The 22983-nt window shown below is 37.4% G+C and overlaps 1 protein-coding gene and 1 non-coding gene across 3 annotated transcripts in view; one reads left to right on the top strand and one right to left on the bottom strand.

Moving 5' to 3' along the window:
* UGGT1 (UDP-glucose glycoprotein glucosyltransferase 1) overlaps nt 1-22983 on the top strand; it is a 110726-nt gene that overhangs the window by 29797 nt on the left and 57946 nt on the right. For both annotated transcript variants that reach the window (XM_027056087.2, XM_015062479.3), the window contains exons 13-18: nt 1764-1914; nt 4577-4696; nt 5774-5859; nt 9648-9783; nt 11931-12062; nt 20700-20864. In XM_027056087.2, the coding sequence (XP_026911888.2) occupies nt 1764-1914; nt 4577-4696; nt 5774-5859; nt 9648-9783; nt 11931-12062; nt 20700-20864 (790 nt within the window). The remainder of the gene's footprint in view (nt 1-1763; nt 1915-4576; nt 4697-5773; nt 5860-9647; nt 9784-11930; nt 12063-20699; nt 20865-22983) is intronic.
* LOC113598426 (U6 spliceosomal RNA) lies at nt 15661-15764 on the bottom strand. The gene has a single exon (XR_003419077.1). It is a non-coding gene; the product is annotated as a U6 spliceosomal RNA (small nuclear RNA).

The raw sequence follows: 22983 nt of genomic DNA, 5'->3' as shown, positions 1-22983 counted from the left end.
TTCTTGTGGGGTGCCTGGGTGGCTTAGTTGGTTATTAGACTTTGGCTCAGGTCATGATCTCATGGCTTGTGAGTTTGAGCCCCACGTCAGGCTCTGTGCTGACAGCTTGGAGCCTGTAGTTTGCTTCAGATTCTGTGTCTCCATCTCTCTTGCTGTCTGCCCCTCCCCCGCTTTCGCTCTGTCTCTCTTTCAAAAATAAATGAGCACTAAAAGAAAAAAAATTTATTGTGTTAGCTCCTTGTAACATGTTCAGATTGTGATGGCTTATTACCAGGTGAATGCATTTAGGTAGGCTCATGACTGGGATGGGCAGGATGACACTGTCATTTTTATTTTAAGTTTATGTATTTATTTTGAGAGAGAGAGAGAGAGGGAGGGAGGGAGGGAGGGGCAGAGAGAGAGAGAGGGAGAGAGGGAGATAATCCCAGGTAGGCTTCACATTGACTGATGTAGAGCTCAAACTCACAAACCATGAGATCATGACCTGAGCTGAAATGAAGAGTCAGACTGAGCTACCCTGGTGACCCTGTCATTTGATGTATGTTCAAGGTCTTGGACATTTAAGGCCCAAGTCTTTTGAGGGTGCCCTTTTAGAGCTATAGTTTTCCTCTCAACCGTAAAAAAAAAGAGAGAGCTCAAGCAGGTTCTTTTACTTCTGGAAACAGTGTGAAGTAGATTTATTCAAAATGCCTATGCATCTGGTGTCTCAGAAGGTGTTCTGTCTTACACATGTTATTTGAGAATCTACCCTTTTTGTGTTGTTAAAATGTGGCTCAGTATTAACTTGTTCTGAATTGGTCTCATGAATTTTTTGCAGGGGGGGTGGGGGAGGAGAGTGGATAGATAGAATTCAGATTTTGTCCTTGGGATTAAGGTTGATACAGTTGACACTGGGTTTCATAATAGTAAAAATAAAAGTTTATTGCTAATGCTTCAGAAGAGCCAGTTCCCACAGTAAGATATTTTTCACATTAATTATTTTCATTGAACTGTTAATGTTGTCATACTGCTTTTTAGAGCTAGTAAAAAGTAAAATGGATGTGGACACTTTAAATAAAGATTGCCCATATATGTTGTTTTTTTTAAATAAAAAATATACACATATCTCTTTAATTTTTCAGGATTTACAAACTGAGTTCTTGCTCATTTAAACAGTTTTAAATAATACCCAGATAAAAACTAAGAAAAGTAACGTCTTCATCTTTGCTTCTTGTTTCTTCCTCCTTCCCATCTTTTCTACCTTCCCTCAAAAACCTCTACATTGGGTATAAATTCCTCTAGACCTTATACTGTGGTCATATGTGTGTGCACCTTGTAAATTGACACTGATGTTAAAGTTTATGTTAAATCTATATAATGTATTTTTTTAAAATACATTTTTAATTATGAGATAACTGTAGATTTATGTGCAGTTGTAAGAAATACAGAGAGGTTACTGTAGTGTTTTTAAAAAATATGCAGTGTAAAATACAGATGAGGATGATTTCATCCTCAAATTGTGTGTTTATATTTAGAGATAATTTTATACCTGGTATATACATGGATAAGTGTAAATAAACATGTACCAAGAAGCAAATCCTTCGTACTTTGTTTGATGTATTTTGACAAGATGAAGCAAGGGGAAGAGCTCCCTTTTTTGATTTCTTGACTGGTTTGAACAGGGCATTGAGTTTGAATGGATAGTTTTTTCATGGTGAGGTTTTTTTTTTTTTTTTTTTTTTAAAGCTTTTTCTACTAAATACCTACTTTCCCCCACTCTCCAGTCTGTTTGATGTGTTGAGGAATGAAGCTCGGGTAATGGAAGGTCTGCATAGATTGGGAATAGAAGGTCTTTCTCTGCATAATGTTTTGAAACTGAACATCCAGCCCTCTGAAGCTGACTATGCTGTAGACATCAGGAGTCCTGCTATTTCAGTAGGTATTCCATTTGAGTGTCCAAGGGCATTCTGGGCAGACATTTTATTATGTCTTTCTCATTTGTCTTTTGTGAGAGGTAAGTTATTTCTATCATCTCCTTTATTGGCATCAAACAGTGATTTATAGCAACTGCTTATATGGGACCATGTGTATATAATAGTCTCTCTTTTTTTTTTTTTAACATTTATTTATTGTTGAGAGACAGAGACAGAGCATGAGCAGGGGAGGGGCAGAGAGAGATGGAGACACAGAATCCGAAGCAGGCTCCAGGCTCCGAGCTGCCAGCACAGAGCCTGATGCCTGGGTCGAACCCACGAACTGTGAGATCATGACCTGAGCTGAAGTCAGACACTTAACTGACTGAGCCACCCAGGCGCCCCAAAGTAGTCTCTTAAATGCTCTAAAAGTTGAATTATTATATTTAATGTGGTTAAGACAGTGATTTTTCCAGTTTTGTATCCCCCTAGGATTCAGCTGAACATCTCTTGGGGAAAAAAGAATGCTGAATTTGTATTTTCTCAGTTGCATCCAAGTCTTGTGTAATTTTGTGTAGAATATCATTCTTTGGCTATTATCTTTTTTTTAAACATTTTTTTTAAAGTTTATTTATCCTGAGAGAGAGAGAGAGCACGTGCACAAGCAATGGAAGGATAAAGAAGTAGAGAGAGAATCCCATGCAGGCTCTGAACTGACAGTGCAAAGCCCGATGTGGGGCTCGAGCTCACAAACCTATGAGACCATGACCTGAACTGAAACCAAGAGTCAGATGCTTAATTGACTGAGCCACCCAGGTACCTAGCTAATATCCTTTAAAAGAACTTTGATTATTGGGGAGCCTGGGTGGCTCAGGCAGGTTAAGTGTTAGGCTCTTGATTTAGGCTCAGGTCATTGTCTCACGGTTTGTGGGTTTGATCCCCACATTGGGCTCTGCTCTGACAATGCAGAGCCTGCTTTGATTTCTCTCTCTTCCTGTCTCTGCCCCTCCCCCGTGTGCATGTGCACACACTCTTTCTCCCTTTCTCTCTAAATAAATAAATAAATAAACTTAAAGAACTTTATTTTGTATGTGAAGGATTTATATAGATTTATATCTGCTGTATTGATGTCTCCTTGTGTATAAAAGAGAATGCAGGGAATAGAGCTGTCCTGGGCACTTGTGGTCAAAGCACAATTAATATTAGCAATGTGCCTGGCCCATCCTGCCTGACCTATCCTTGGCCCTCCTATCCTTTTTTCTTGGTTTCTATACAGCATTTATCATAGAGAAAGTTTTTCCAAAGAAAATTATGTCGAATAAAGATGATCATTATTTGAGTTCTCTCTGGGTAATGTAGGTGTTATTTTGATAAATATTGTTATGTCATTTGTTTTCCTGTTAAAAACATTTGAGTTAAAAACAAAGAGTAAAGAGTAAAGAGATGAATGTAAGCAACAGCAATATGGCCCATCCCATACTTTCTCTGCCTTAACATTTAATCATTTTGTGTCAAATCTTGTTTTCTTGGAAGAAAACAATGTTTCCATCCAAGTCCTCTTTAGCTCTCTTCCCAGTTCACCGTTTTCTCCCTGCAAGTAATTCCTCTTCAGAAGTACGTATGCATTTCCTACTGTATGTCTTGAAATTTTGAAGAATGCCATGGCAGTATTCTTTGTCCTTTTGTTACTCAGTAGTTTTGTCAGACTTATGTAGGTTGATCCAAAAAGGTTGTTTATCTTCTCATGTTTTATATTTTGCTTATTAAAAAAAATCTTTCATACAGTCACAGTTTAAAATTCAGACATACAAAAGGGTATGTATTGAAAAGTCTCATCATCCAGCTGTTCAGTTTTTGTCCCTAGAAGTAACAGGCATTATCAATTACTTGTGTATCTTTCCTTAAATACTCTATTTACACGAACAAAGTAACATACCCGTAGTTTCCCTCCTTGCCCTTTTTGTAGAAATGGTACATACTGTTTACAGACTGCTCCCTTTATGGAATTAGGTTGTGCCCAATTTTGTTGCTGTGATAAGCAGTACAATATCTTCTTGTATTTCTCTCTTTGTGCATATATGTGAGAATTTATTTGGAGTAGATGCCTAGAACTGGAGTACTTAGTGGTAGGGTAGTAATAAAGTCTTACTTTATTACCTTGTTTTCCCTAAAGTGACTGTTCCAAGCACCAGTGTTGGGTCAGAGCTTCCATTACTGTATACCCTTGCCTATTCTTGGATATTGACAAACTTTAAACTTTTTCTCAGTTTAATGAGTGTGAAATTTGACTGTGGTTTTAGTTTCTGTTTCTCAGATTATTGGTGAAGATATACTCCTTTCCTTGTATTAATTGCTCTTTTGAATTTCCTCTGTAAATTTCTTCATCTCCATGGCTGATTTTCATTTCTCATATGTTGGGGGCCTTTTTTTATTGTTATGTTAGATTTCTATACATTGTCTTGACCCTAGTCCTTTTATTGGTTTTGTAGGTTGCAAATATCTTTTATTCTGTGGCTGTGCTTTAGTCACTCATTTTTATACTTGATCTTTGTAATTTTGAAAATGGTGTTTTCCATGTGATTCTTCTTAAAATCATTTCAAGTCTTACGGACAGTTCTAGCACTTTTCACTAAGGGCGACTAAAGTGTATGCACCGTGTTTTGTTTTGTTTTTTTCCTCCCTAGTGGATCAACAACCTGGAGGTTGACAGCAGATATAATTCATGGCCTTCTAGTCTACAAGAATTGCTTCGACCCACCTTTCCTGGGGTTATCCGGCAGATCAGGAAAAACTTGCATAACATGGTGAGAAAACTCATTGTCTAGCCATAAGCTCTGTTTCTCCCTTGACTTCTCCCACTTCTCCCCTACCTTTCAGCCATATAGACTGTTCACTTCTCTCCTATACTAGGTGCTTCTATCACCACTATGACCACTAAATATGTTCTTCTAACTCCATATTCAATCTGAAAGGGTTTTTAAATGTATTTATCACATATAGGGCTGTGAGACGTCACAGTAGCATTACTGCCTCCATCAGGGTGTAAGGAAATGTTACCTTAACCTGAAAGTTTAGGTTGTGTTATTTTAGTTTTATGATAGTTTTACCCAGAAGATGAATATGTTGCTACTCTTTTCCTTTAATGTCTTAATCTCTAAAATTTGATAGTTCAGTTTATTTCCTTAAATAAATCTGTGAACTCCTACTTGTTTTTCTTTATTTCACTGCCTTCAAGAGAGAGAAGAGGTTTCTTAGTTTGCCCTCTTTTTTTCCTCTTATTTCTTCCCTTGCCATTATCTGCTCTTAAAGAGATTAGGGGTCTCCTTCACCAGAACCTGTAAGCGAAACTATCCTCTGTACTTGCCTGACTCTTGAAGCCACTTTTTTCCTTCTCAGTCAAAATTTCATTCTGTTTCTCTTACCCATATATCTGAACTTTATTAAATGAGATTATACATGGATTTGAAGCACATCATGAGATCTTAATACATAATAGCTAGTATTGGGATTTAAAAGTTAAGTTCTAAATGAATTCTTAATTCAGAGATGCTTACAATTGAATACACAAAAAGAGGTAATCTCCATTTTCTAAGGTAGGGGAGTTGCTAAAACTTGGGTTTTGTTAGGTGTAGTAGAAGTATGGGTGTTAGGAATCTGGAACACAGTTCCCATGCTATTAGCAGAACACCGTGAGAATTTAGTACTGAATTCTTTGAACATAAAGGAGGGAAACTGCTATTGTGTACCTCCTCTTTTATGTGGTTCAAGAGTAACTCAAAAAGATTACCTTCAAGTGCAAAGAGTAATGGCATTTTCATTGGCCCTGTTACATTTGAATAAATTTTATTTCACATGTTCCTTTCCCCCTTTCCCCTTCACAGGTTTTCATAGTTGATCCTGCTCATGAGACCACAGCAGAGTTGATTAACACAGCTGAGATGTTCCTCAGTAATCATATACCACTAAGGTAACACTGGTATTGATTGAATGATATATATCTAATTAGCTGAGGTTTTGTTTGTCATTTTTAAGTGCAAGTCTGGTGCCATGGATAATTAATAGTCAGATCATTAATGACCTCTATATCTTTGCTTCGTATGAAGCAGTATCTTTTGAGGCAGAAAATTTCATTCTCAGTGAATAAAGGCTTATACCATTGAATTCTTAATAGCTCATGTAAAAATAATTTGTGGTCTCATCTTGCTTCCCAGTGGAAGGGAGTTTTCCTAGGTAAGTGTCCACATGACAGGGCCTATTTCCCCTTTTGGTGGAGATAAAGAGTTTTACCAATAACTTTTGTTAGACTGACAAGAACTAAATGTGCACACAGCCTTTTGTAGATGCAGACACATTTATTTCACTTGTGTTGCCAAATCTACCAACCGGGTACTTGAATGGGTGGGTTTTTCACTGTGCTTTTTAAGACCAGTTTTTTAAGGCTTTTACATATACATGCTAAGATATTTTCACTTACATTCCAAATAATGTCTGGGAATTTTATGTGCTGACAAAAATTTGAATTCTTAGAAAACATGAAAATAGGGAAGAAAAGTCTAGCTAACAAATGTTGTGTGTTCTGTACGCAGCACTGAGCTAAATGCTGTGGATAGTATCTAAGCTGTATTCCTACCTTCTTGAAAAAAATACCGTGCGTACTTCCAGACTCTTTAAGAAGATATTTGATCAGGGGCTAGGTTGTGTCCTGGTCATAAGTGCTTTAGGATTTCAGGGAAACAAATGATTATGAACTAAGACATTTGGGAGGGACAAAGGTTTCATGGAACAGTTGGATTTCAGTTAGGCTTTGAAGAAAATAGAGGGGTTTTTTGATGGAAAAGCAGAGATTTTTGTTTAGTGAGATTTTTCATGTAAAACATGAATACCCCCTGGTTTGATGGAGGACTAAACTACTAGATTACAGACAGAGGTGTATTTTGGTTAAAAGGGAAATAAAAGAACACAGAAGTTGGCCCATGTACACAGTGGGCATTAAGTAAATATTTATTGAATTGCATTGAGGGACAAGAAGAGGGAATGAGGTCTTCACGTTGCAAAGGTAGGTGAGAAGTCACTTAACTCATAGGCAGTAGGGAAGCATGCTTGTTCGGTTGGTGGAGAGACCCAAGGCAGAGTGGCTGTTGTTTTAGTCTTTGTCTGTGTTGATGTGGTATACCAGGGCATTGACAGGGGCTGAGGAGAGGAGTGGACAAATCTGGGAGACTCCCTAGTGGTACTTGATGAGAAACTGGGCCTGAGAGAAACAGAAGTCTGCATTTTAGGGCCGAGCTAACAGAAAAACTCTGATGCCCTTTCTAAAAATTGGAAAGTTGGAAAGGGGAATTCCTTTGTGAGGAGATACTTAGCCCTTATTTTTGTTTTCATAAGAATTAACAGGTCAGTCCTCATGTGATTTCTGTTACAAGTGAGATTTTAAAAAACAAAAACAATTTTCATCTATAAACAAACTCTCTTGCCACTACCATCTACATATACACACACTGTCCACATACCTCAGGAGAGCAGAATGTTTGATATGTGTATTTTCTTCTTCTGTTTTTAGGCTTTACCTTTTTCTCTTTTTAATAGACTTTGTATTTTTTAGAGCAGTGTTAGCTAATTAACTGGTATTAATACATTATTATTAACTAAAGTTCATAGCTTACATTAGGGTTCATTGTTTGCATCGTATATTCCATGGGTTTGACAAGCGTGTGATGACATGTTTCCACCATCACGTAATCATACAGAATAGTTTCATTGCCCTCCAAGTCTCCTGTGCCCTACCTGTTTGTTCTTCCCTCTCAGGCACTGGCAACCACTGGTTTTTTTTACTGTCTCCATTATTTTGCCTTTCCCAGACTCATGATGTAGGTAACTTTATTAGATTGGCTTTTTTTTCATTTAGCAGTATGATTATAAGGTTTGTTCATGTCTTTTTGTAGCTTGATTCTTTCTTTCTTTTTTAAATGTTTATTTATTTTGAGAGAGAGAAAAAGCAGAAGTGGGGGAGGGATGAAGAGAGGGGGAAAGAATCTTAAGCAGGCTCCATGCCCAGCGTGGAGCCTGACTCAGGGCTTGATCTTATGGTCGTGAGGTCATGACTAAAGATGAAATCAAGAGTCAGCCACTCAACCAACTGAGCCACCCAGGCACCCCTAGATCATTTATTTTTATTGCCAAATAATATTCCATTATGTAGATGTACTATAGTTTTGTTTGTTTATTTAATCCATTCACCTATTGATAGACATCCTGATTGCTTCCAAGTTTGGGCATTAATGAAGAAAACTGCTATAGACATCTGTGTGCAGGTTTTTGTGTGGATATAAGCTTTCAGCTCATTTGGGTAAATACCAAGGGGCATGATTGCTTTATCTTAGGGTAAAAAGTAGATTTCATTTTATAAGAAATTGCCACGCTGTCTTCCAAAGTGGTTGTGCTACTTTGCGTTCTTACCAGCAATGAATAAAGAGTTCCTATAATGAGCTCTACATTCTCTCCAGAATTTGGTGTTGTCAACGTTTTGGGTGTTAGCTTTTCTAATAGGTGTGTAGTGGTATCTCATTGTGATTTTATTCTGAAATTCCCAAATGACATGATGTCAAGCGTCTTTTTTTATGCTTATTTGCCAACTCTGTGCCTTGTTTGCTGAGGCGCCAATTCCGATCTTTTCCCTGGTTTTCAACTTTTTATTGTGGAGTGTGAAGAGTTCTTTGTATATTTTGGATATCTGTCCTTTGTCAGATATGTGTTTCTCACAGGTTTTCTGTCTGTCTGTGGCTTGTCTTCATTCTCTTCTTTCACAGTTTCTTTCACAGGGCAGAAGTTCTTCATTTCAATGAAGTTTAGCTCCCCCATTTTTTTTTTTTTTTTTTTTTTTTTGTCTTGTCATGGATCCTGTCTTTGCTGTTAGTTCTAGTAAGTCATTGCCCACTTAAGATCACCTAAGTTTTCTGTGTTCTTTTCTAGGAATTTTGTAGTTCTGTGTTTTACATTCATGTTTATGGTCCATTTTGAGTTAATTTTTTGTGAGAGGTATAAGGTCTCTGTATAGATTTGTGTTTTTGCACTGTGAATGTGTCCAGTTTTTCCAGCACCCTTTGTTAATAGACTGTCTGTTCTCACTTCTTTTGGTTTTGCTCCAGTATGTAGGCTATGACTTCTGTATGGGCCAGTGAAAGGCTTTTGGGTTTATTTTTAATCTTATTTTATTTTTGGCCACTTTGTAGATGTGTAATGTATCTTTTTGTGGTTCTTTCCTTTAATCTAAAATTTAAATTGTGATAAACATGAATCTTGGTTGTCGCTTTTTGCCGATGGATAATAGTAAACATTTTCACGTTTTTCATATTGTCTATGTTAAATCTCAAAATCTACTCCCCCCTTTTTATAGATTTTCACATTCTGAAAACATTCATTTCCTCTAATTTTTCTTTAAAAACCATAAAGTCTCCATCTAAAACTAGCAAAACCCTTCACATTAGTGAAGGCCTCATTTCACTGTGTGAGAACAGTGTGCTTTAACAGTTGAACAGTCTAAGCCACCTTTGGGAACCTGCTTTTATTCTGCAAGTGATGAGTGCCTTTACCCGCCATATTAGAGTAGGATGTGAACCGTGCTTTTCAGTAGAGGAGGTTTTCATTGGAGGAAGCTGCAGTATGTGAATGAGAATCAGAGATGCCATTCCTTTTAACCAGTTGCATTTTTGAGATAAGTTTCTTTTTCTTCTTTTTGCCCTTCCCCCTCCTCCCCAGAATTGGTTTAATCTTTGTGGTTAATGACTCTGAAGATGTTGATGGGATGCAAGATGCTGGAGTGGCTATTCTGAGAGCGTATAATTATGTTGCCCAAGAAGTGGACGATTATCATGCCTTCCAAACTCTGATACATGTATGTTTTCAATCAAAATGGCGAATAATTTTCGTAATCTAACTTCGTCTAAGAAATAGTATGAGTTAAGAGGATTTTTATTTCTGTGAAGAAGTATGATAAATTATTCTTGCAAACTTCATATTTTATATTTAAGGAGTTGCCTTTACTGATTCACCAGTGTTCATAATAGACTGCTGTGGTTTCAACTAAGATAGATTCCTTAGGAGCCCTACTAAGGTATCTTAGTCTTCTGACTTTTGGTAATTTGAAGTCACTAATTTTTTTTGGTAAATGTGATGTTCTTTGCTTGTTTAAAAAAATGTTTGCTTTTCCCCTCTAAGTTCTTTATGATAATTTAATATTCAAATCATAAATTCTAACTGTCTATTTTCTCTATTTTTTTTTTTTTTACCTTGGAAACTCTGAAATGCCCTGATTTTTATATATACTTAAGATAATTGCTCAAGTTCAAACAAGGAACTCTCTCATTTTTTTTCCTGGTTTTGAATATATAAAAAACTTACAAGTAACAGTTGTTTTGCTTATAGGTTAGTAGTAATTATTAGAAAACCATCTTTAAAGCATTTCACCTTTTTTTAACCTATAAACATGATGTCAGCATGCTATTTTTTATGTTTGTTGTTTAGAGATTCAGTCCAGAGCATTTTTTATTAAAATGTTCATATATTTATCTGACTATCATCTATTGAAGACTCACCATTTCCCAGGCCTGGTACTAGCTGCAAGGGATACAGAGAAGTGTAAGACTTCACCCCTGTCCTCAAAGCCCTTACGGTGTGGTGGGGGACACGACCACGCAGATTGTTTAAGCATAGCTCACCCTAGCAACACCAGGACTCCCTCCACTAGGGATGTCCTGGTTGTGGAGTGGGAAGTGGTCCTAGCTGAGTGCAGGAGGAAAAACAGGAGTGAGTTGAATGATGGCTGCAAATCAGAGGTAGTAATTCCCTGTTGTCACTTCCCTGGGGCTTGAGCAGAGCTGAAAGGGGAACCTAGCCATTGAGGCTACCAGGCCAGGCCATGAGTGTCCAGATTGCAGAGGATTAAACTCCAGATAAAAACGTTCTGGTGCATGTATGTACCATGGGTCTGACCAAGGGTAGAGAAAGTGGCAGGGATACTGGTTGGTGGGCTGTTGTTGGGATCTCTGAGAAGTGATAGTGAGGGGTGCTTAGCAGTGGGGCTACAGAGAAAGAAAGAAAGAGAGAGAGAGAGAAAGAAAGAAAGAAAGAGAGAAAGAACGAAAGAAAGAAGTTCAGAAGTTGTTGAGGATGTGTTTTAACGTCTGTTTTTTAAAATTGTGCCTCCCACCTCCCGCCAATATCTGTGTCTATGAAGGAAAGGATAATATGAGTTTTTATTTCTTTTTGTTTATTTTTAATTGCAACAACAAAAATTTTATGTTCATTGTAAATAATTTTTGAAAACATTATTAAAGTGAATCGATTTAAAATTTCTCTCTCTCCCCTCTCTAATCCTGTTCCTTAAAGGCAACCACTATTAAAAGGTTGTCTTATATCCTTCTAGGTGTTTAACTATATGTATAAAGACATAGTTGTGTTGTTATTTGTTTTATATCTGCTTTTTAAAAACAAGGATTTTTGCTGCATGTATTTTATAACTTATCCCCCTAAACATGATGGCCATAAGTTCTTATTTCAAGGATTATGTAAAGGTATTCAGATTAAAAAAAAATTAACACATTAAAATTTTTTTTAATGTGTATTTAATTTTGAGAGAGAGAGAGAGAGACGGAGCATGAGTGGGGGAGGGGCAGAGAAGGAGAGGGAGATACAGAATCCAAAGCAGGCTCCAGGCTCTGAGCTGTCAGCACAGAGTCCAATGTGGGGCTCGAACTCACAAAGTATGAGATCATGACCTGAGCCAAAGTCGGTTGCTTAACCAGCTGAGCCACTCTACATTTGGGCCTTTATGTATGAACTGATTGGATCATTTTAAGAATATATAGTTTCTAGTATGAGAAGGCATCTTAAAGAGGTATATGAAAAAGGGATTGCTAATATGTTCCATATGACCTTTTAAGAAAAGTAGCCATGTTTCTCTATATTCAGAAATCTTTTGTAATAAACATTCTGAAATTTGGATTTAAAAGTGTGGGGGTTACCCGGTTTTTCTTTCTTCAGATCTATAACAAAGTAAGGACTGGAGAAAAAGTAAAAGTTGAACATGTGGTCAGTGTCCTGGAAAAGAAGTATCCGTATGTCGAAGTGAATAGCATTTTGGGGATTGACTCTGCTTATGATCAGAATCGGAAGGTAAGAACTGCTTTGGCACTTCTCATTGGACCACAATGCTATATTTTCCTTATCTCTTTTTTGGGGGAAATTGTAATTAAAAAAGGTAGTAAAAGTATTTAGGTACTTCTCATTTAACAGTTTAAAAACTAGGTCACTTGTCTGTGTTTGCAAATGAAGTTTATATTTCAATTTTGTAAAGATATCATTGATTTTTAGCTGGCATGTTAACTATTAAATTGAAAAACAAATTTCTTTTTCGCAGTGCAGTGGTAGTACTTTGTGATATATGTTCCACATAAAAGCTATTAGAAATACATAATGCATGCTTAGCAGGTTATGATGTATCCTATTGATGTGTATCATTTATTTAGTTGTTTAGGCTAAAGATAAAAATATATTTAGGAATACAATAAATAGAATGGCAAAGTGTGGTAATAAAGATATAGGGAAATATTTTAAATTTTTATTTAAAAATAATACTGTTTCTTGTGAGACATGAAATACAGTAAAAGACCTTTATCGCAAGCAGAAACAAGGTAGTCGGTTTATTGAAAATAAATGTGCAGGCAAGAAATCAAAATACATATCTGAGATGTTTTATTTAAAAAAATTTTTTTTTAATGTTTATTTATTTTTGACAGAGAGAGAGAGAAACAAAGAGCGAGCAGGGGAGGGGCAGAAAGAGAGGGAGACAGAATCTGAAGCAGACTCCAGGCTCTGAGCTGTCAGCACAGAGCCCAATGCAGGGCTCGAACCCACGAACTGTGAGATCATGACCTGAGCCAAAGTTGGACACTTAACTGACTGAGCCACCCAGGCGCCCCTGAGATGTTTTGATTTAAAACAATAAAAGTGTATTTATTTACCAACTTTTTTTTTTTTTTTTTACTTTTGATGACAAGGCCTTTGGTTCTTTTGTTTGGAGATCTGAGTTGTGATCCTTTTAGAAACTGTACTCAGAATGAATTGTTTATACTTTCTTTTTCATCTGGGTACAGAATTCTTCTAGATTTTTATAATCTCCCTCCCAAGTCTTTTATAGTAGTCTTACCCACATCTAGTTTAGCATCACTTATTTTTAGCCTGTCATCTTTTTGAATTTCTAGTCATTTGATTTGTTTTCTTGAGGAGACCAGCTTTTTCTTTTTGTAATCATATTTTATTGGTTGCATAATATTAAATGATGTTATCTAACTGAGAAAAATATTTGGCTTGGGAACAGATATATCTGATCTTTGGTAAACATTTAGCCCAAATGAGGGGAGAAAAGTGTGTGCATTCTAGAGAGTAGCTCACTAGAGTTAGAGGTCAGCGTGCTTTATTAGCTAGTATTTGTTGCTATTAACTTGGTTAGTTGAGTTTGGTTAAGAGATCTATTCTAAGTTGTTCCAGGTTTTAGAGGGATTGAACAAAACACTATTTAGCAAGAACTATGAGGCTTACGTAAAACATCTTATAGATATAGTGTCTGTTTTATGCAGGTAACAACTTTGATTGCATACAAAGACTCTAACCCTTTTTTACTCCTTCCCCATTTGATTTTTTTTAAGTTTATTTTTTTTTCGAGAGGCGGGGGAGGGGCAGAGACAGAGGAAGAGAGAGAGAATCCCAAGTAGGCACCATGCTTAGTGAGGAACCCCATGTGGGACTCGATCTCGTGAACTGTGAAATCATTTTCTGAGCCAGAATCAGGAGTTGGTTGCTCAGCTGACAGCCACCCAGGCACCCCTCCTGGTTTCTGTTTTTGATGCCACAGTTTATCTCTTTTTATGTTGTGTATTCCTTAACCAAGTATTATAGCTATCGTTATTCTTAATACTTTTGCCCTTTAACTTTTATATTAGAGTTATTAAGTGGTTAACCCAGCGGTTATTAGAATATTCTTTTTGGTTTGTTTGTTTTTGAGAGAGAGAACGTGAGCGTGAGCAGGGGAGAGAGGCAGAGAGAGAGTGAGGCAGGGGATCTGAAGCAGGCTTCTTGCTGACAGCAGAGAGCCCAATGTGGAGCTTGAACTCACTAACTGTGGGATCATGACCTGGGCCAAAGTCAGACGCTTAACCAACTGAGCCACCCAGGCGCCCATAGAATATTCTTAATTTGACTATATACCTACCTTTACCAGTGTGTTGTATATTTTTGTGTGTTTTTATGTCACTAGTTAATCATCTTTCATTTCAGCTTAAACAACTCCTTTCACCATGTCTTGTAAGACCGGTTTAGTGGTGCTGAAGTATCTCACCTTCTGTTTGTTTGGGAAGAGTCTTTACCTCTCCTTCATTTCTAAAGGATAACTCTGCCAGGTAGTGTGTTCTTGGTTAGCAGTATTTATCTTTCAGCACTTTGATATCATCCCACTCTTTTGTGGTTGGGAAGGTTTCTTTTGAGAAATCTTCTCTGAGCCTTCCCTGGTAAGGGAAGCATGTTTTCTTTTGCTGCTTTCAAGATTCTATCTTTGTCTTTGATTTTTGACAGTTTTATTATTATGATGTATCTTGCAGAGGATTTCTTTAAGTTGATTTTATTTGGTGACCTATAAGCGTCATGAACTTGATCAAATCTTTCCCTAGATTTGGGGAGTTCTCAGCCATTATTTCTTTAAATAAGCTTTTTTTTTTTTTTTTAAAGCTTTTTTCTTAACGTTTGTTTATTTTTGAGAGAGGGATAGAGCCTGAGCAGGGGAGAGGCAGAGAGGGAGACAGAGAATCCGAAGCAGGCTTTTTGCTCTGAGCTGTTAGCACAGAGCCCAATGTGGGGCTTGAACTCACGAGCCATGAGATCATGACCTGAGCTGAAATCAAGCGTTGGACGCTTAACTGACTGAGCCACCCAGGTACCCCTGATCTAGTCTGATACTGTTTTTGTTTTTTTTTTGCTTAAATTTTATTTATTTATTTTTATTATGAATAGAATTTATTGTCAAATTGGCTTACATATAACACCCAGTGCTCATCCCAACAACTGCCATCCTCGATGCCCATCACCCATTTTCCCCCTCCCCCACCCTCCCCCACTCCCCCACCTACCCTCAGTTTGTTCTCTGTATTTAAGAGTCTCTTATGGTTTGCCTCCCTCTGTAACTATTTTTTCCTTTCCCTTCCCCCATGGTCTTCTGTTAAGTTTCTCAAGTTCCACATATGAGTGAAAACATGGTATCTGTCCTCTGACTGACTTATTTTACTCAGCATAATACTTTCCAGTTCCATCCATGTTGCTGCAAATGACATGGTTTCATTCTTTCTCATTGCCAGGTAGTATTCTGTTATGTATATAAACCACATCTTCTTTATCCATTCACCAGTTGATGGACATTTAGGCTCTTTCCATAATTTGGCTATTGTTGAAAGTGCTGCTATAAACATTGGGGTACATGTGCCTCTATGCATCAGCGTTCCTGTATCCCTTGGGTAAATTCCTAGCAGTGCTATTGCTGGGTCATAGGGTAGATCTATTTTTAATTTTTTGAGGAACCTCTGCACTGTTTTCCAGAGTGGCTGCACCAGTTTGCATTTCCACCAATAGTGCAAAGGGTTCCTGTTTCTCCACATCCTCACCAGCATCTATAGTCTCCTGATTTGTTCATTTAAACTACTCTGACTGGTGTGAGGTGGTATCTCAGAAAAATCTGGAATGCATCACAAATTTGAGTGTCATCCTTGTGTAGGGGCCATGCTAATCTCTGCATTGTTCCAATTTTAGTGTATGTGCTGCCGAAGCGAGCACTGATCTATTCTGATATTAAGGGTATTTCATTTTTCCTTTCATTTGTTGTATTCTTTGGCTCCAGAGTATCTGTTTGGTTCTTTTTTTATGATTTCTCTCTCTTCTTTTTTTTTAAATTTTTTTTAATGTTTATTTATTTTTGAGACAGAGACAGAGCATGAATGGGGGAGGGTCAGAGAGAGAGGGAGACACAGAATCCAAAGCAGGCTCCAGGCTCTGAGCTGTCAGCACAGAGCCCGACGTGGGGCTCGAACTCATGGACAGTGAGATCATGACCTGAGCTGAAGTCGGATGCTTAACCGACTAAGCCACCCAGGTGCCCCTGATTTCTCTCTCTTCTTGCTAAACATGTGATTTTGTTTGTGGTTTTTTGTTGTTGTTGTTGAATTATCTTCCTGTGTTTTCTTGTAGGTAATTGAATTTCCCTTTAAACAATTTTTTTGAATTCTTTATTGGGTAAATCACAAATATCTATTTCTTTGAAATTGGTTACTGAAAGATTATTGCAATCCTTTGATGCTATCACGCTTTTTTGATGTTCCTTGTAGTTTTGTGTTGCTTTCTTTGCATGTGAGATAGCAGTCATCTCCTGCAGTCTTTACTAACTGCCTTTGGGAGAGAAGTACTTTCTGTCAGACCTGCTAGGAATTCTGAGGCTTTCTTAGGCCATCTGTGGATACATATGCTCCATACTTGTTCTTTCTTGTACAGAATTCTTAAGCATGTGTAACTTCTCAATTCTACAGTGCCCAAGGCTGGGTGCTGACTGCCTTTCTTTTATTTTCCCCAAGGTGGCCCTAAAGCTCATGTATTTTGTCTGTCTCTGGCCCACGTGTTTGGGCTGGCTTTCTGTGCTTGCTCCCTAGCCATCTGGCAAAATTCACTCTTGCCAACACTGTCAGGAGCATACACATGGAGCTGGCTATAGGGGGAGGGTGAGTGTGGGTGAGGTGAGCTGAGTGCTGTGAGTGTCTGCCTGTAGCCATTTGGTGGGATCTGTGGATGAAGTGTCCACAGTAGCTCATGGGTGGCTTCTTGATGGGAGTCCGTGATAGAGTAATTGGGATCCATCCCCTTTATTTTTTTATTTTTGAATGTTTATTTATTTCTGAGAGAGAGACAGAGTGCGAGTGGGGGAGGAGCAGAGAGAGAGGGAGACACAAAATCTGAAGCAGGCCCCAAGCTCCAAGCTGTCAGCACAGAGCCTGATGCGGGGCTCAAACCCACGAAGCATGAGATCTGAGCCAAAGGTGGACGCTTAACTGACTGAGTCATCCAGGAGCCCTAGGATCCATCCCCTTTAAATGCTTTCTGAGAGTACTGTCTGCAGCCCTTCCCCAGCGTCTTTCTACTCTCAGTCACGCAGCTCACAATTGAGTACTCTCGATGGGGTGAGAGAGAAATGAGCCTCTTTGGCAATGTCCCATATAGCTGGGGAAGTTGAGTGTTTGCTCACTTGTTCTCAGTTACCCCTACAGGAGAAATCATGGGCCCAGTAGATCTCTCTTGCTCCTTTGGCGGAGGGTGGATCTTCTTCTCCAGTGCATCCAATCTCATATTTTTTTTTTGCTCGAGTGGTGTATTGGAACTTCTGTGCTGGAAACCTGGACTTACACAAAGACTGTCTTGTCTGAAGGTGATTGTTTAAGACAGTTTTTTCTAGGGCTCCTCACACTATGGCTGGGAGAAGGTGGAGCCAGTTAATGAGCCAACGTAGGGTCCACAGCTAGGGTTGAAGTCTGTATGCCTGTTACCTGATGCTCAGGTGGGTGAGCCTTCTGGTTTCCTTGGCATATGGTGCTGGATTCCAAGGCTTCCACAAAGGCACTTTCGTTGTGGATAGATACCAAATTGTTGTTCAGGATTGGGGGCCACCAATGAGGGATGTCCTGTTCAGCCACAATACTGATGTCACTTCTGCTTTAGTGTTCAGTCCCCTTGTTTTAAGGTGTATCAGGCCAGGTTTTGGGTTGCAGCTGGTCATAAGATCTACTGAGGGCTGAAGAGCATCCCATTGTTGTATTGCATTCTTCCGTTCACTCAGTTGCCTTATGTGGTTTTTAAAATCAAATAAAACTGATGTGGTACCCAGTGATTTTCCACATAGACACAAACAGCAAGAGTAGCACTCTGTAAAAAAAGAATAGGTGAAATAAAAGAAGGACCACTTTGGTAATACCAAAGAATTGAGGGAGTTCATGAAGTTTTCTCATATTTTACATTTGGAAAATGTCTAGCTTTATTATTTTTTTTCCCTTAGAGAAATGCTGGATTTTCTCCCAATGTGCTTGCTTGCTTTTTACCACGTTGACATTAGATCTTATGTTGTTTTTTTTAAAAATTTGTCTTTAATGTTTTATTTATTTTTGAGAGAGCACAAGTGGGGAGGGTTAGAGAGCGGAATAGAGGATCCAAAGCAGGCTCTGTGCTGACAGCAGAGAGCCTGATGTGGGCCTTGAACTCATGAACCATGAGATCATAACCTGAGCCGAAGTTGGATGCTCAACCGACTGAGCCACTCAGGTGCCTCCAAATTTTTTAATTCAAGTGTAATTAACATACAGTATTATATTAGCTTCAGGTGTACAATATAATGGTTCAACAATTCTATACATTACTTGGCGCTCATCATAAGTGATTCTGTTCACCCATCCCCCCACCTGGAAAACGTTTCACTTTAATTTTCTCTCATCCTACGAAGAAGCAGTATATAATTGTCTTTTTATTGTGGATGATTGTATTTTCTTGAAAAATATTAGACATTGGGAAAAAGGATATTTTTCACATGTGTTGAAATCTTGATTTTACTGAGGAGTCAAATAAATGTGTAACAGACCTAGCTCCTCAGTAATTTCCTTAGACTTGGTTCTTTTCCAAGAAAAGAACTGATTAGAGGCCCTTTCCATGTAAGCAGATCATCTTCTTTGTATTTATGCCACTTAATTTCCCAGCTGCTTGGGTAAACATATACTTTCATGACAGGGATGTTATGAGATTCCCAGAAGTCCTAAGAATCTAATGATTAATAAGATTTTCAAAAGTGTAGGAGTTGTACCTCTGCATATGAAAAAACCCAAGAGAAGATTCTTTTGAAAGTTTTTTAAAGGAGGAATGATTTCATTTAGCAGTTGTTACTACACTTATAAATTTCTGTATCTTTTGTTATAAATCTGAAGCTATGATATTCTCTGTGTATTTGAAAGTTGTAATTATTTTTAAAACTAGGCAGTACAATTAAAGTAGAATTTATAAACTGAAGATAAGATAGTCTATAGGTGTATATTTGTATCTTTCAAGCTAGTAAGATAGTGATTTAATTTCTACCTTATACATAAAGATGTTTTGCATTTGGCATGTTAACTCTGGGTCCTTATTAATCTGTTGCCATTTGAATAGCTCATTCATAAGACCTTACCTGTAATTATTAAGGTTTTAAAATTATTTATAATTAACATTTTTAGTTATTGATAGAACTTCTCATATGTATTTTTTAAGTTTGGCTTTTTGGTAATTAGGCTACATTCTGTTATTTGGTCCGGTAAGTTATTTATGCTTTGCAGGAAAGAAGGTATATAGTCAAAACATGTCCCTCTCCTGATTTTCACTTAGTTGCCATTTCCAGAGAAAACCAGTGTCACTTATTGTCGCTTAGAGTTATAATGTGGGTATTGTTTTGTTTTGTTTTGTTGGGGGGATTATTTTCAAAACTCAGAGTATATTAGAATTGAGTTTTTGATGAATATCTTCAAAATAGTTGAGACATCAAAGAACAGAATTAACATGGTAAGAATTTTGTAAGTGTAAATTTTAAAAGTTTATACTATGGTAGATAGAAATGGCAGAAATGAACCTAGAAGGCCTTTCTCCTTGTGCCATATCAGAGTCCATCTGGTAAGTCTGTCCCATCAGATACTACTGTGGCCAGATCTGATTAGAAACTAACCAGTCTGTTGCTGCTGCTGATTACCAGTTATCCAGCTGAAGTTCTTTTCTATTTGTGATATCTACAATAGAGGCTATATATAATTCTATTTTCAGAAAGTATCAGTTAAAAGATGTCTAACAAGAATGTTTTAAGGAATGCTTTTTACATCTTGCGTAGTAATGTGGGTTTTACTCTGGCAAGCTAGTCTTGGGTCTGTGGTTGATACCTAGGGGGAATGAACCTATACTGACAATCAGAGAAGACTCTTCATTGTAGGCTTGTTTGCCTTTTTGTTGGCCTGGCATTTCCCTGGAAAGGAACCTCTTTTGTCTTAGAAGAAGATGAGGTTTAGTATATTATGGAGCAATTTTTAAGCACTGTCTTCCCATCAGCCTTGTTTTGTTTTTTAAAAGTGTAATTTCTTTGTTAATGACACGGATCCTCTTTAATTTAGATTGGAGAGTAAATATTTCATCTCAGGCTGTCTGCACAGGAGCACTCATAATTTACAGCAGTCTGTTATTGTGCTGCGCATTATGTAGCCTCTAGCCACATGTGGCTTTTTTTTTCTCACATGTGGCTTTTAAAATGGAAATTAATTAATTTTAGGTGCTCAGTAGTTACATGTGGTTAGTGGCTACTGCTTTGGATAGCCAAGATACAGTGTCTCCATCGTTGTTAAAGGGTGTGTTTTTACAATCTTAGCTATAGTATATGTAATTAAGGTTTGGTAGCCTGGACAGCTTCAAAGTACCCTCACCCCCAAATCCCTTTCTAATTGGCAAGGTTTTGTGGTTTTACAAAAACTCAATAATTCAATTCCAGATTACCCAGTAGGATATTAACTATGTCACTTCTGACATTTTAAAAATATTTTTAGTTATTTCTTGGTAACTATATTTCTGTTGATTTTGCTTTTTTTGTTAGCACACGTATGTATGAAAAATATGCTTTGTTCTGTTTGTCTCACAAAGGACAAAACACGTTGTTTGTGGTCCCTTGTGTTTCAGGAAGCGAGAGGCTACTATGAGCAGTCTGGGGTTGGTCCACTGCCTGTTGTTCTGTTCAACGGAATGCCCTTTGAAAAGGAACAGCTAGATCCTGATGAGTTGGAAACCATCACAATGCACAAAATCCTGGAGACCACAACCTTTTTCCAGAGAGCAGTATACTTGGTGAGTGGTATTTCAAGGCTGATTTTGAAAGAGAATGGTTTGCTTATGTTTTTGTAGTCTCGTAGTAAGCAAGAACATTCTGTAAGTATTACTGTTTTTCATACACCACTTATAGTTGGTTTGTAGACTCCCAGCAAGTTCTGCTATATTGAGAATATTCATGAGACTTTGTGCATTGTATTTGAAACAGCTAAGTTTATTGTTTTCAAGATTAAATGTTTAAATGTTTGTTTAAAACATTTTAAAGTAGTTAGCATTTCTAAGAGACATTTGTTTTACTTGTAAGGAATTTTGACTTAGGAAAGACTCAAATATTTATATACACATACACACGTTTACTGCTGAGACGGGTAATTCACGTGCCATAAAACTCAATCTTTTAAAGTGGAAAGTTCAGTGTTTTTAGTGTATACATAGAGTTTATGCAACTGTCACCTTTGTCTAATGTTAGAACATTATTACCACCCCTCGAAAATCCAACACACTGTAGCATTCACTCTCCCAATTTCCCCTACAGTAGCCCCTGGCAACCACAAATCTATTTTCTTTATGGATTTGCCTATTTGAGACATTTAATATAAATGGAATCATTGAATATGTGGTCTTATATGTCTGATTTCTTTCACTTAGCATAATGTTTTTAAGGTTTATCCCTGATGGAGCATGTGTCAGTACTTCATTTCTTTTTATGGCCAAATAATAGTTTCTAGAATGGATGTACCACATTTTAAAAATCCATTCATCAGTTGATGTATATTTAGGTTTCCATTTTTTGGCTACTGTGAATAATGCTGCCGTAGACAATCAAACACAAGTTTTTGTGTAGACGTGTTCTTATTTGTCTTGTGTGTCCATTCTACGTAGAAGTGGAATTGCCTATTTATGTAGTAATTCTGTTTTCAACAGTTTGAGGAACTGCTCTACTGTTTTCCAAAGGGGCAGCACCAAGCATTATACTTTGCTACCAACAATGTGTGCAGGTTCTATCTACTTTTTCCACATTCTAGCCAACAATCGATACTGTGTGTTTCTTTGATTATATCCTAATGGGTATGAAGTGGTATTGCATTGTGGTTTTGACATGCATTACTCAAACATGAATAAGGTTGAGCTTTGTTTCCCATGTTTATTGAGCACTTATATCTTTTTTGGAGAAATGTCTATTAAAATTGTTTGCCTGTGTTTAATTGGGCTACTTGTTTTGTTACTGTTATGAGTTCTGTATGTGTTCTGGGTACCAATCCCTTATATATAGGATTTGCCAATATTTTCTGTAATTTCATGGTTTGTCTTTTCACTTTCTTAGGTGGTGTCTTCTAAAGCACAGATGTTTTAAATTTTGATTAGGTCCAATTTTTTTTTTTCTTTTGTTCCTTGTGCTGTTTGTGCCGTATGTACAAAATTATTGCTTAATTCTAGGCCTTGAAGATTTATGCCTGTGTTTCTTCTGTTTTATAGTTTTTCCTCTTAAATTTAGTTCTTGGATGTATTTTCAGTTAGTTTTTTTATATGGTGTGAGGTAGGAGTCCACTTTTTTTTTTTTTTTATCCTATCCAATTTGGCATGCAACTGGATGTCTTTTAGGATGATATTCAGTTGTCCCAATACTATTTATTGAAAAGAATACTCTTCTCCCATTAAATTGTCATGGCACCCTTGTAAAAAATAAATTGAACATTAATGTATAGGTTTATTTATTTTATTATATTTTTTTAGAAAGAAAGTGCATGAACAGGGGAGAGGGGCAGAGAGAGAGAGAAGCTTAAGCAGGCTCCACACTGAGTGTGGAGCCCAGTGCAGGGCTTGATTACATGACCCTGGGATCATGACCTGAGCCGAAATCAAGAGTCAGGTGCTCAACCGAGTCAGCCAGGTGCTCCAATGTATAGATTTATTTTTGAACTGTCTTGTTTTCCATTCATCTATATATTTGTTCTTATGTAAATACCTCACGGTCTTTTTTTTTTTCCCCCTCACAGTCTTGACTACCATTGTAATCAAGTATGAACTTTCCAACTTTGGGTTTTTCTTTCTCTTTTTCACTTTTTTAAAAGATTATTTGGCTTGTCTGTGTCCCCTTCATTTTTTTTTATGAATTGTAGGAGTAGCTTGTCAGTAT

This window comes from Acinonyx jubatus, chromosome C1, assembly GCF_027475565.1.
Source record: "Acinonyx jubatus isolate Ajub_Pintada_27869175 chromosome C1, VMU_Ajub_asm_v1.0, whole genome shotgun sequence".
NCBI classification, from domain to species: Eukaryota; Metazoa; Chordata; class Mammalia; order Carnivora; family Felidae; genus Acinonyx; species Acinonyx jubatus.
Note: the sequence above shows the minus strand (reverse complement) of the source record. Positions and strands in the feature narration are given on the sequence as shown.